The 12,807-nt window shown below is 36.2% G+C and overlaps 1 protein-coding gene across 4 annotated transcripts in view; it reads left to right on the top strand.

The window, feature by feature from the left end:
* The window catches only part of LOC113060886 (nesprin-1-like), a 103,616-nt gene that overhangs the window by 30,946 nt on the left and 59,863 nt on the right, over positions 1–12,807 (top strand). For all 4 annotated transcript variants that reach the window (XM_026230129.1, XM_026230126.1, XM_026230128.1 and 1 more), the window contains 23 exons: positions 398–538; positions 839–999; positions 1,108–1,258; positions 1,723–1,950; positions 2,027–2,125; positions 2,202–2,389; positions 2,484–2,607; positions 2,905–3,071; positions 3,851–4,004; positions 4,773–5,398; positions 5,476–5,655; positions 6,735–6,885; positions 6,973–7,131; positions 7,212–7,394; positions 7,477–7,578; positions 7,655–7,858; positions 8,274–8,475; positions 8,556–8,668; positions 9,196–9,401; positions 9,580–9,729; positions 10,604–10,895; positions 11,745–11,917; positions 11,995–12,304. In XM_026230129.1, coding sequence (XP_026085914.1) covers positions 398–538; positions 839–999; positions 1,108–1,258; positions 1,723–1,950; positions 2,027–2,125; positions 2,202–2,389; positions 2,484–2,607; positions 2,905–3,071; positions 3,851–4,004; positions 4,773–5,398; positions 5,476–5,655; positions 6,735–6,885; positions 6,973–7,131; positions 7,212–7,394; positions 7,477–7,578; positions 7,655–7,858; positions 8,274–8,475; positions 8,556–8,668; positions 9,196–9,401; positions 9,580–9,729; positions 10,604–10,895; positions 11,745–11,917; positions 11,995–12,304 — 4,464 coding nt within the window. The remainder of the gene's footprint in view (positions 1–397; positions 539–838; positions 1,000–1,107; positions 1,259–1,722; positions 1,951–2,026; positions 2,126–2,201; positions 2,390–2,483; positions 2,608–2,904; positions 3,072–3,850; positions 4,005–4,772; positions 5,399–5,475; positions 5,656–6,734; positions 6,886–6,972; positions 7,132–7,211; positions 7,395–7,476; positions 7,579–7,654; positions 7,859–8,273; positions 8,476–8,555; positions 8,669–9,195; positions 9,402–9,579; positions 9,730–10,603; positions 10,896–11,744; positions 11,918–11,994; positions 12,305–12,807) is intronic.

Below are 12,807 nucleotides of genomic sequence, written 5' to 3'. Positions count from 1 at the left end.
AGAATAAGATTCCATTAGTTAATGTTAGTTAACTACTTTCGTTAACATGAACTAAGCAAGAACAATCCTCTTAGTTCATGTTAATTTCAACATTTACTAATGCATTATTTAAATCAATAGTTGTGCTTGTTAATATTAGTTAATGCACTGTGAATTAACATGAACTAACAATGAATAACTGTATTTTCATTAACTAACATTAACAAAGATGAATAAATACAGTAATAAATGTATTATTCATTGTTTGTTCATGTTAATAAATACATTAACTAACATTAACTAATGGAACCTTATTCTAAAGTGTTACCGATTTTTTTTTTTATGTTTTTTTTTTTTGATTAAGCAGATCAAATATTTTCTTTGAAGCCGCGGTATGAATGTCCTTCTCTGTTGTCAGGTGACTTTAGCTGCTTGGCAGGAGTTCGAGGGTCAGCAGGCAGCAGTGAGGGAGTTTGTGGGTAAAGTGCGATCGGTCACAGAGAGAGAGATGAACTTTAGCAGTCCAGACAGTCTCAGCACAGAGCTGGAGCAGACCAAGGTGAGAATAACACTTGATCTCCAAGGGCTCGGTGTAATGAATCACCTTTAATTAAACATGAGCGTCTTTATTTAAAAACAAGAAGAGCTGCGAGAGATTATGCAACAGATCCTCATTAGAAAATCTGCTCTAGCAATACAATCTGACTGAATGAGCCTCACTACAAGCCATTGTAAAATAGCCAAAGTGCACTCGACTGCAAGCAGCCTACAGGTTGATGTTTTGAAATGGCTTGCAATTATTTTCACAAAAACAAAACTCAAGTCATTTTCACTTCAGCTGCTTCTGTTTTTCCTGTAGGAGCTCCTGAAACAGTGTGAAACCGAGGCCAGACAGGTTAACACTCTTCTCAAGAGGGCCACAGAGATCCAATTAGGCCCCAAAAATCATTCTCTCCTCCAGGATCAAGCACGTGCTCTGAGTGAACAAGTGGACGAAGTTGAGACTGGACTCAAGCGAGAGTAATACCTACTTTATTTTATAGATTATTAAGACAAACGCATTAAGCATTGTCTGTGAATTCATTAGGAAATCAAAAAGTCTGTTTTATTACTGTATCATTTTTTCAGTGTGAAGACTTTGGAGGGGATGAAAGATCAGTGGGATTCTTTCGGGAAGGAGTTTGAAGCTTTTTCCACATGGATAACGGAGAGAGAAAGAGAAATAGATGCCTTGAAAAGCTCCAGTGCACCTTTGGACCAGCAGATCTGTTCTGTAAATGTGCGTTAATAAATATATAACTGAATAAAAGAACAATGTTTTTTTGAATACTTGAATACTTATATTTATAAACTTAAACATTTGTAAAATTTAAAAAATAATTTTGTATTTTAGGTTTTTTGTTAATATATTTTATATTCACAATTATATATATATATATATATATATATATATATATATATATATATATATATATATATATATATATATATATATATATATATATATATTATTATTATTATTATTATTTTTTTTTTTTTTAGATTACCATTTGATCATTGCTTATCATTTATTATTAAACAATTTTTTTTAAGTTACACATTTATTTTGAATCGCTTGTGTCCTCTGTTTATAATCTGAAAAAGCTTATGAATTTTTGTATTTTTTAGCAGATTAACTATTTAAATAAAAATACTACATTCTATATAAAGTGCGGCTGACATTGCAATGTTTTTATCTCTTAGACAATCAGAGAGGGTCTGCAGGAGAGGACACAGGTCCTGTCCAATCTGGAGGAGAAATCTCAAGCGCTCGTCCAGTTTGTGTCATCAGGCGAATCTGCACGAATCAAAGCCCGTCTCACACAGATTGGCAGATACTGGGAGGAGCTTAAGGAGAGCGTGGAACACCTGAATGGACAGTTGGAGGAAAGCTCCTCCCACCAGACGAAGTTCAATGCCAGCCTTCAACAGGTACGTTTAAACATGCGGTTTACTGCAATCTTACTGAAGTCTTATGTTGTCTAATGGTAATACATTCTTTTAAAAGGTGCAATCAGAGGTTGAAGGTATCCAGAAGAAGCTTGACAGCCCTGATACCTCCTGTGTGTCTTCATCCGAAACCTACGAATCTCTACAGAGTCACATGGTATGATCTCTTCATGATCAGTTCTCATTTATTTCCACCAGTTCGGCCTGAATCAAAGATTTTTTTTGGTTTGCAGGATATGTTCCCGTCCCTAGAAAAGCTAAAGGCCACACTTCTGTCCCTGTCTGCCAGCGCCCGCAGGCTCAGCGAGAGAGAGGAGGCCGAGAGAGCCGTGGCCGCCCTGCAGCAAAGTTACGAGCAGTGTTTAAAACAGGCCAAGGAGAAACAGAACCAAATGGAGAGCCTTCTGTCACACTGGCAAAAGTATGTTTTGTTGTCTCTTTTGAAATCTATTGTATTTAAATCTCAAGTTATTATAAGACATGTTTATTTAAATCTCTTGATTTGTTTGTTTGAGGTATGAAAAGGATTGGTCTGTCCTGCAGTCATGCCTGGAGAGATGTGAATCCATAACCAAACCTGACTCTCAGTTCCTCCCGGTCGATAAACTAAAGCTGGAGGGAGAACTGCTGGAACTGAAAGTAATAAATCAACTAAAGCGTGAAAAAAACACTTTACTTGAACAATGTGACATATTTCTATGTGACACACAATATTTAGCTGGAAATAATGACTGACATGCTTGGTTTTATCCATTAGGATTTAACTACATTGTGAAAAGTAGAGCGATTATAATGTTAATGTTATCTCTTCATTTCAGAACTGTTATGATGAAAAGTTAATGAGCTTTTTTTCTTTGCAAAAAAGCACATTTTGAAGATCAGGGATGTTTGAGAAGAATTAAACATTTCATATTGTTTCTTACGCTTCTTTTAAAGCACCTACAGAGTGAACTTCAGTCTCTGGAGACGGTTCACAACAGACTGGTGACTCAAACGCCAACTCTTTACACCACTGCATCAGATGAACGTGTGGAAACACTCACAGAAGATCATGAACAGCTCGAGAAAAGATGGAAGTGTCAGACCACAACTATACCTCAAAGGTCAGTCATATTAAGCATAAGCAAGGCCATCTTTAGGTTTCTTGCTTCATAAATAGTTTTGGGTGACTATTTTCCAAGCTTTTCCTGATCCTGCTTTTGCACTTTTGATTAGCCAGCATCCATGTGCTGTCATAAACCATGCTGTTGTTGATCAGGGTGGGCCAGTATGTTAAAGGGTTAGTTCAGCCAAAAATGAAAATTAATCCTGAAGTCATCCTGGATGTTTATGACTATTTTCTTTCAGATGAATTCATTTGGAGCTATTTAAAAAATTGCCTTTCTGCGTTCATCACTCCTGAGCAGTGCATGTGCAAAGCCAAACACATACATCATTCCCCCAGAACTGCTTTGTTTTTAACCCTTTGCGCAAACTAGATTAAAGTTATTATTACATTTTGAATATGGATATTTTTCTTTAAAAAAATGCATCGATTCACTACGGGAGGCCTTTGTTCAGCCTCTCCGGAGCAGTGTGAGACACTTTTTTTAAATGGATGAGCTTTTTATTAAACTCCTTATGGACCGATGGAGTGCAACACCTGAGTTGCATCAAACGGCTTGAAAGATGAAGTGCCATTTTTTAAATAACTCCAGCTGAAAAAGTCATATATGGCAAGGATGACTTAATATGGCTTAATTTTCATTTTTGGCTGAACTAATAATCTGCTTTATTGTGTTTTCTATATTTGTAAACGGTCTGCGTGGATGAGGGATAAACTTTGCATTAAAAAAATGGAGTATGTCTAACATAGCAGTGTACATTAACCTCTTCCTCACAGAATCCAGGTGCTTCAGGAGCAGCTTTCTCAGGTGGAGCAGTTTGAGCAAGCCCTGAAGGAGTTCCTCAAATGGGGAGAGTCTTTCCTGTCATCTTTAGACTCGTTTTCTCATGTTGATATCACTGATCTTCAACCTTCCACCAGTGATATCAAGGTACATTCAGTTATGAAAGCCTCCATTCAATATGTGGTGTGCAGCTGGTATGGCGAAAATAAGAAGTGATAAGTTAGAGAAATACTTTATGTCACATTTCTGGAGAGAAAATGATCATTCATGAATAATGGCTGCTGAAAGTTACAGGAAAAATGACTTTTAAAAATATACAGTATTCAAATATAAAACTGTTATTTTAAATTGTAATAATATTTCAAAATATTACTGCTTTTTCAATCATATATTTACATCCTTGATGAGCATAACTTCTTAAAAACTTGAAAGGTGCTGTGCATGTGAATACAGTTTTATGTAAATATTATGAATGTCAATCAGATTCAAATGTTAATACACATATTTGGATACATGGAAAATTAATTGAATATTTGAATATTTATACAAGACGTTACGAAAATCATTGATTATATGAAACAACAAAAAATCACTATTTTACTAGACTACTGTACTACAGTACATCTATCACTTCAAGGAGCTTGTCTTGTTTTATTCTGTTGTTGCTTTAAAAAAAGGGTTTTAACCAAGTAAATCCAAATTTAGACTTAAGAAATTAAATTTATCTTACAAAATTTTATTTAGAATACTAAACCTGGCTATTGCCATGAATGTACAGTAGCCATAGAAGTTGGCATGGCATTAAATAGATATAGTGTATAAAATATGAGTAGGATAGTAGTATGTGTCATTTATATAGTATGGCCAGGAAGAGAAATTTGCAGTTTTACAGTGCGGTATAATTTTGCCCACTAGGAGAGGAGAGATGATCTGCTGAAGCAAAGTGTCCTTAGACAAAGCCTTCAACAGCAGACTAAGACCTTGTGTGATGTTTGTGAGCCGGCTGAGGTCCAGCAGCTTCAGGGAAGGTGGGAGAGCTCTTTACAGCCGTACATGGAGGCACATCAGCTGGTTGAACTACGAGGCGAGAGTCTGGAGAAGCTAGAGGCCTTCTTACACACCCATAGTGTGGCGTCCGGCGTCCTTCAGGGCCTCAGACAGACCGTGGAGAGCGCTGGGAGTTGGGATAAGAGCCGAGTGGACGAGCTGCAGAAAGACCTGGAAGATGTTGTTCCTGATATCAGTCGACTTGAAACGCTCGCTGTGAATCTGGACAGCAGCCTCTGTAAGGCTCATCTCCACCTGATGAATGGAAAGGACACTCGGTCCTCGTGCCGCTCATTGGCCGACTCCTTAAGCGTGGAGCTGGACGCCGTGAGGAACCTTCTGGGCTCCAAACAGAGTGAAGCTGAGGCTCTCGGTGCTCTTTGGAGCTCGTTCAGACAGCGGAAAGAGCAGCTGCTCAAAACAGTGAAGGATATCGAGGAGAAAGCAGAGAAACAGGGCCTGAAAGAGCCCAGTGTGCTTACTCTACAGCAGAGGTACAGATTACCCTGCTCATCAGGGCTGATTGTAATTATCAGTTGGGCTGTGTTTATTGAATGTGTGGTGTGTGTAGGCTTCGGTTCTTCAACCAACTGGAAGATGAGCTCCAGTCCCACCAGCACGAGGAGCAGTGGCTCAGGGACAAAGGTCAACAGCTGGCCCACAGAGATGCTGAGCTGGGTGGAGAAGTACTAAGAGAAATCAGCCTCTTTCAGACCTCCTGGGAAGACACCAAGAAGCTCATCACTGAAAGGTAGACTGCCACAAACAGGCTCTTTTACTGTATTTTAAAAATCTCATTGGCATGTTTGCCTATTTGTGGAGAGATGATCAAAATCTATGTAGTTTTGTATTATAAGAAAGCATTATTGCATATATTCATATTAGTGCTTCAACATAATGTTTACATCCTGGGTGGTAGCACACAATTGTACTTTTTAGCCAAATTTAATAATAATAATTAAAAAAATACTAATACTAATTAATAAAAATATTTAAAGTCATTTTTGCCACTTTTTTGTTTAGTTTAATTATTTTATTAAATAAAATTAATAAATATAACTTATAAAATGCCCTTTTTAATCCTATTTTTTATATTTAAATTAATTTGCCATTTTAACTCTATTTTTTAAATGTAATTATTCATTTTTATTAAAAAATCATTTAAAAATAAGTATAAAATAAAATAATTAATAAAGCTTTTAAATCTAAATGACTACATGGTGATTTTAAATATTCCTGTTTTGGATTTGTGTATTTATTCAATCATCCCATCATTCCATCATTTTCAATCGTAATACATAAAAAAGTAAGTCTTTAGTGACAAAAATCAGAATAGTTAATTATTCCCTTGAAATTGGAATTGCGATTATTAATTACAATTGTCACAATTTACACTGAATGATGTTTTAAATAGCTTTATACTCTTGTTTCAAGCTGTATATTAATATGAAAATAAACAAGCTGAAAACACTCTTCCTGTAAAACTGTTATTGCTTTACTATAGCATTAAGGCTTAAATGTCAACTATACATTGGTTTGGCTTCTTCTTTAAATAAAAAAGTACAAATATGCATGATATTGTAATGTTATACAGAAATTAAAATTAACCCTTAAGATAACCTGTAGAAAGAAACAAACATCTAAGCATGCAGAATATTGTAAGTGGGCCTTTTTTTGTAATAAGACTTTAAGTGATTATCTAACTATAGCATCTGTAATTATAATCTACTGTAAATACTTAGAAACTGTGCAGCCCTACTACAAAATGTTAGTAATATAATGCAAATGTTCAGCCCTGTCTAACTGACATTGCTGCATGTTTATGTCCAGGCAAGAGCAGAGCAGCACTTTGGTAGAGCTCATGAAAGATTACCAGAATCTGAAGACATCAATAAACACAATATTGGAGAGTGCTGATGCTATATCAGACATTAAAGCTGTTTTGAAAGACCAAGAGGACACACAGAGATCCCTGTTGAAGGTAAAACCTGACAGTCTGTAGGCGGACTGTGAAATACCCGTTTGATAGAGTTAACTCTACTATCTATGATAAACCTCTTTTCTGTAGCATGAAGCCGTTAAAGCAGAGATGGCCGGTAACCAGGATGTACTAGAGCGATTCTCCAGTAAAGGAAAGAAGCTTTTAAGTGAATTAAAGAAGATCCCTGATTGCGACACCCAGATTATGAAGACAGAAGTAGATGCCACAGTGAAGCAGTGGCTAGATGTGAGTTTTATTGAGTCTTAAATAAAAAAAAACTAATATACAACAGAAACTAAGAGCCATTGTTCTTCATATCCACACAGGTGTCTGAAAAAATCGAGGACAATCTGGAAAGTCTCAAGAGGAGCTCTGCTTTGTGGGTGGAAATCTATGATATCAGTGGAGAAATCGAAAGCTGGTCTAACAGCTCAGTTATGGATCTTACAGATGGACTCAATAACTTCAACGACAGCCAGACAACCGCAAACAAACTCTCTGAAGTCAAGGCATGCTCAAGCTGTGTTATTAAACACATTCATAAAACCAGAGCAACAATTGTGTAATATTTGTATTCCCTAATCTGTCCAGGTGGATGTTGGCCTGAAAGAAAAGAAGATTGATGCTTTACAAGAGAAAGTTTCAGAGCTGAAACAACTCTGCGGTGGTCAAGACGTCCCGGCCAAACTGCAGGTACGGCTGACCTCCATTTGTTCTCCAGATCATTCGTTTTAATAACTGGTTTCATCACCTCTACACCATCTTCCAGGTCATGGAGACGGATCTCAGAAGGAAAATTTGTAACATTGAAGAGTTATGTGATCAAGCCAAGGGCAACCTCCAAGATTTCGTTGCGCAGAAGAAGCAGCTGGAAGGTTTTCTCAGCAAGATGTCCGAGTGGCTGACGAACGCTGAGAGATCTTTGGTGGATTCACCATGTGAAACAGCTCCTGAAGAAATCTGCAGAGTGAAGGTACAGGAAAAGTGTGATTTCATTCAATTTTACATTTATGCATTAAGAAGACACTTTTATGCAATGCAACTTACAATAGAAGAGCATAAGCAGTTCGTCATAGAGCTAGCGGTATTCACTGTACTGTAAAGACTGAAGACTGAAAACTGAAAGTTGTAATGGTCTCAGCAGTTCGGGTGGATGTTGGTAGCTCATTCCACCAGACAGGAACAGAGAAGGTGAAGGTTTTGGAAAACGACTGTTAAGAAACAAGTGAATTGAGGCATATCGCAATCAGCCAATCCTAACAGAGGTCGTTTACTGTACATATAGAAGTTATAAAAGTCAGATAACACTTAATCAATCACTGTTTTGATACAAGAAACCTTGACTGATATTTTTAAAAGAAAACATTTTCTATGCATGCAATTCGTAGGAAATCCAAAAGGAGCTTCAGAACCAGAGCATCGATTCAGCCCGGGAAAGCCTGAACACGCTTTGCAGAAAATACCCATCTGAGGAACTTGCCGGTCTGGGTTCCTCTCTGACCGACCTCGTCAAGAAATATGAAACGGTCAATCAGCTCTGTGTTAAGAAGCTGGGCTCCATGCAGCATGACCTCCAGCAGCACTTCAGTGGTGAGAATCACTGTGTTCCAGATTCAATCACTGATCCAAAGACAGACATTACTCTCCACGTTGTCTTCTTCTCTTCTCAGATCTCGTCAAGGAGTTTCATTCATGGCTCTCTGGACAAAAAGACATTGTGAGAGAATGTGCCGATCATTCTGGTGACATGAGCGTGGTGGAGCGCAAACTGCAGAAACTGAAGGTACTTCATCCTGACGAAATATACCAAGCATCCGTTATAATGTCTTAAAAACGTTTGATGTTTGTGACTGGTAGGAAAAAATTAATTGGAAGTAACAGGAATACCAGTAAAAATATTCAAATATTATTACAATTTAAAATAACTTTATAGTTTTCTGATTATTTACTGCTAAAGATTATTCTGCTTCATATATTTGTGAAAACTGCGATACATTCTCTAGGATTGTTTGATGAATAGAAAGTTCAAAAGAACAGCATTTAATTGAAATAGAATTAGTATGTAACATTTTAAATTAAATTTTAGTTCATTTTAATGCATCCTTGCTGAATAAAGTTATTAATTTAATAATTAAGTAATTCAGTATAAGTAATAATTAAGTATTTAAGTATTAATTCAAGTTGACTTTTGAATGGTAGTGTTCTGTATGTAATTGAATTCTTTTCGTTAGTTTTTTTGTCTGTAGTACAAATGATATCAGACATGTTATGCAAGTGTAGCTTTTGAGACTTCAAGTCGCTGTTATTCAGGGAGCTCTGGAGCGGGTGGATGATGGAGACAGCCGTCTAACACTGGTGTGTTCTGAGGGGGAGAAGCTTCTTCTTCACCTTCCCAAAGCCAGCGCTGGCCAAGTCCAGCAGAACCTCTCCTCCATCCAGCAGGACTGGGACAGTTACATGGAGCAGTGCAGACAGAACCAGCAGAACCTGGAAGAGAGCGCCAATCTGCTCAGCGGGTGAGGATTTAACAGCAGCGTCACACTGGGTTAAATATTAGAGCGGCAGACTGTTTGTAATAGCTCCTGGGGATAAACGGCTTTGCTGTGGAAGTAGGAAACTACACTCCGATCTCAAGTTGGCGGGGGGTTATATGTCACCAAACGCTCTGAATTGAAATCCGTGCTGTCTTTCTAGTTTTGAGAGCCGTCTGCAGAGGTTGACCCGCTGGCTGGAGCGCATGGATGTGAGGATGAGCACTGAGCTGCCTGAGAGAGGACACGGTGATGAGGAGCGAGTGACGCTGGAGCGCGTGGAAGAATTCCAGCATGAAGTGCTTAAAGAGAGGTTAGAAATGATTTTGTCCTCTCTGTGTGCCCTCAGTGTGGAAATAAACAGCCCACTGTTTTTATGCACCAGCAAAACATATATTTTTTTAACTTTGTGTAAAATATCCTACATTTCAAACAAAACAAAAAAAGAAAAAAAAATATTTTAATTGATATTTCAGATATTATATTTGTTTTATAATTAATAAATAATGTGTTATTATTAACCTGTATGTATATAGGTACAGTAGGTATTATTTACATCCATGCATTTTGCATTTAACATATATTTAAATAAATACGAAAATCCTTATGCAAAATATATGTATTTTATTATTAAATAAATAATTATAAAATACATGATAAAATATTTTATTTACTAATACTATTTGTAACTTTGGAAATTCTGTTAATAAATAATTAATAAACAATGTGTTATTATTAATGCATGTATATTGCATTATATTTATGAATAATAATAAAATAATAATGTGTTATTATTAATGCAAGTATTTTACATAACATTATTAATATTCCTTATTCAAAATATGTGTATTTAATTTTTTATTATGGGTTTTTGAATTGCTGTAGGGCTTGCAAGGCATCATGTTCTTCAAATTCCTCATACTACAAATATACCTTCTCACACTTTTCTGCAATTAAATAAGCACATACTTAACTTTGTCATAAACATTATTTTTGGGGAAATGTGACCTGGACATGTTTTTGTGAGATTCATACATATATAAAGATATACTATTGACAATTTTATAGCATTGTCTCACAATATTTTACTTTGTATAATGTTTTCATATAATATGCAAGAAATTGTAGTAAATAAAAATACATGCATAACATAAAAAAATGCAAAAATCCAATCTTTAATGCTGCAGGGACTCGTTTGAGAGTCTGTGTCAGGAGGCTCAGTCTCTGGGTGAGGGGGGTCACGGCAGTGGGGCGGAGCTCAGGGCGTCTGCGCAGCTGCAGCTGCAGCATCAGGCGCTTCTCAAGACGGCGAGGGAGAGACTGCGCATGTGTCAGCTCAGCCTGCAGGAGCAGCAGAACTTCGAGGAGACGCTGGAGGGCACCTGGGGATGGCTCAGCGGCGTACAGGAGCGCCTCAATTCACTCAACAGCACCAGCGGGAATAAAGAGACCCTGGAGAAGAGACTGGGCCTGGTTCAGGTCAGAAAACACAGTCATGCCACCCAAACCAATATTGTTGTGGTATTTATTATGGTAATCGTACTTTGCTAGTCAGTTTTTTTTTATTATTCCTTTATTCCTCATACATAAAATATTATTACTTCTCACACTTTTATGCAAACTCAAACTTGTCGTCAATCATTCTAATATAATATAATATAATATAATATAATATAATATAATATAATATAATATAATATAATATAATATAATATAATATAATATAATATAATATAATATAATATAATATAATATAATACCAAGCCTAATTGTAATTTATTTTTTTATTTTGTATTTTATTTTGACATTACCAGTTTTGTCAGTTAATATGGCATAAGGTTTATTAAACTCCAACTTTTTGTTGATCATTGCTATTGTCATATATTTAAGATATTATATAATATTATATTATTGATATATGAACATAACAGTCTATTCTATTTCTTGTCAATTAAATATTTTATTAAACCTGTACTCAAACTTTTTGTCGATTATCATCATTATAACATACAGTAGATGTAAGATATTATATGTTGTTATATTATTGATAAAACTTTTATTTGATTTGATTTAGAGATTACCACTCTTGTCAGTTATGACGTATGTCATATATGTTTTTAAACATTAACTATTTGTCTGTCATCATTATTCTATTATTTATTAATTATAATATATTATTGATATAAATATCATAACCAGACCATTTTTTAATTTAGAGATGACCAGTCTTGTTAATTAATAATGCACACTTTTCTTCACATTTTTTTTTCATGCATCTTTATTATAAAATTGTGCATGAGCATTGATATTTTGATGCTGTTGTTTCAGGACATCCTGCTGATGAAGGGTGAAGGGGAGGTGAAGCTCAACATGACCGTAGGGAAGGGAGAACAGGTGCTGAAGAACTGCAGTAGGGATAAACAGGAAATGATCCGCTCTCAGCTCAAGAGTCTGAAGGATTCCTGGGCCAATATCCTCATGACCGCCATGAGCTGCCACAGGTGAGTTCCTGAGTCCTGTAATCAAGCCTCACGGTAGCTTGGCAGAGTACTGTAATAATGGTTTGTGTGTGCTGCAGTCGTCTGGAGTGGACCGTGGCTCAGTGGGGCAGTTTCCTGGAGAGTAAAGCTCAGCTGCAGCAGTGGATGGAGATGGTGGAGCAGGAGGCTGGAGTGACTCTGCCGCAGCAGCCCGGGCTGAAAGAGAAAGCCTCGCTGCTGGAGCGCCTGCGGGCCATTCAGACCGACGTGGAGGTCCATTCATCAGCACTGACCCACCTGAATGAGAAAGCCACAGAGCTGTATGAGAAGACAGGAGACCAAGCATTCGCAGAGGGACCCAAATCTGAGTTCAACAGCCAGTTTACCAACATCACAGCTGTCATCAAGGTTCAAATACATCATTTTAAGGATGGAAAATATATTTTTAATTTAAATATAGAGGCCAAACCTCTTCCTGTACGTCACTCAATGTAACAGTGTCTGCTGAACATCTTCAAAACAACCTGAAACAGATTTGACGTCCATAAGTATTTTATTTTGAAATTCATATTTTTACATATTTTATTATGTTGATAATCATTATTAAATTGTTAAATTATTTATATAAATTTAACACCAATGCATTATTTCATTTATTTATTTATTTATTTATTTTTTATTTTATTTTATTTTATTTTATTTTATTTTATTTTATTTTATTTTATTTTAAGCAAGCTCACAGCTTGAACAATCCAGTCCAAAGCACTTCCTGTAAATCCCTCTGGATAATAGTGTCTGATGTATATGTTAAAAAAACAGCCTAAAACAAATTTAATATCCATAATGTGACATACTTCTGAAAAGAAAAATATTAAGTGGAAAATTATTTAGGATGAGCCTTAATTTCATGC

This window comes from Carassius auratus, chromosome 42 (assembly GCF_003368295.1).
Source record: "Carassius auratus strain Wakin chromosome 42, ASM336829v1, whole genome shotgun sequence".
Classification (NCBI taxonomy): domain Eukaryota; kingdom Metazoa; phylum Chordata; class Actinopteri; order Cypriniformes; family Cyprinidae; genus Carassius; species Carassius auratus.
Note: the sequence above shows the minus strand (reverse complement) of the source record. Positions and strands in the feature narration are given on the sequence as shown.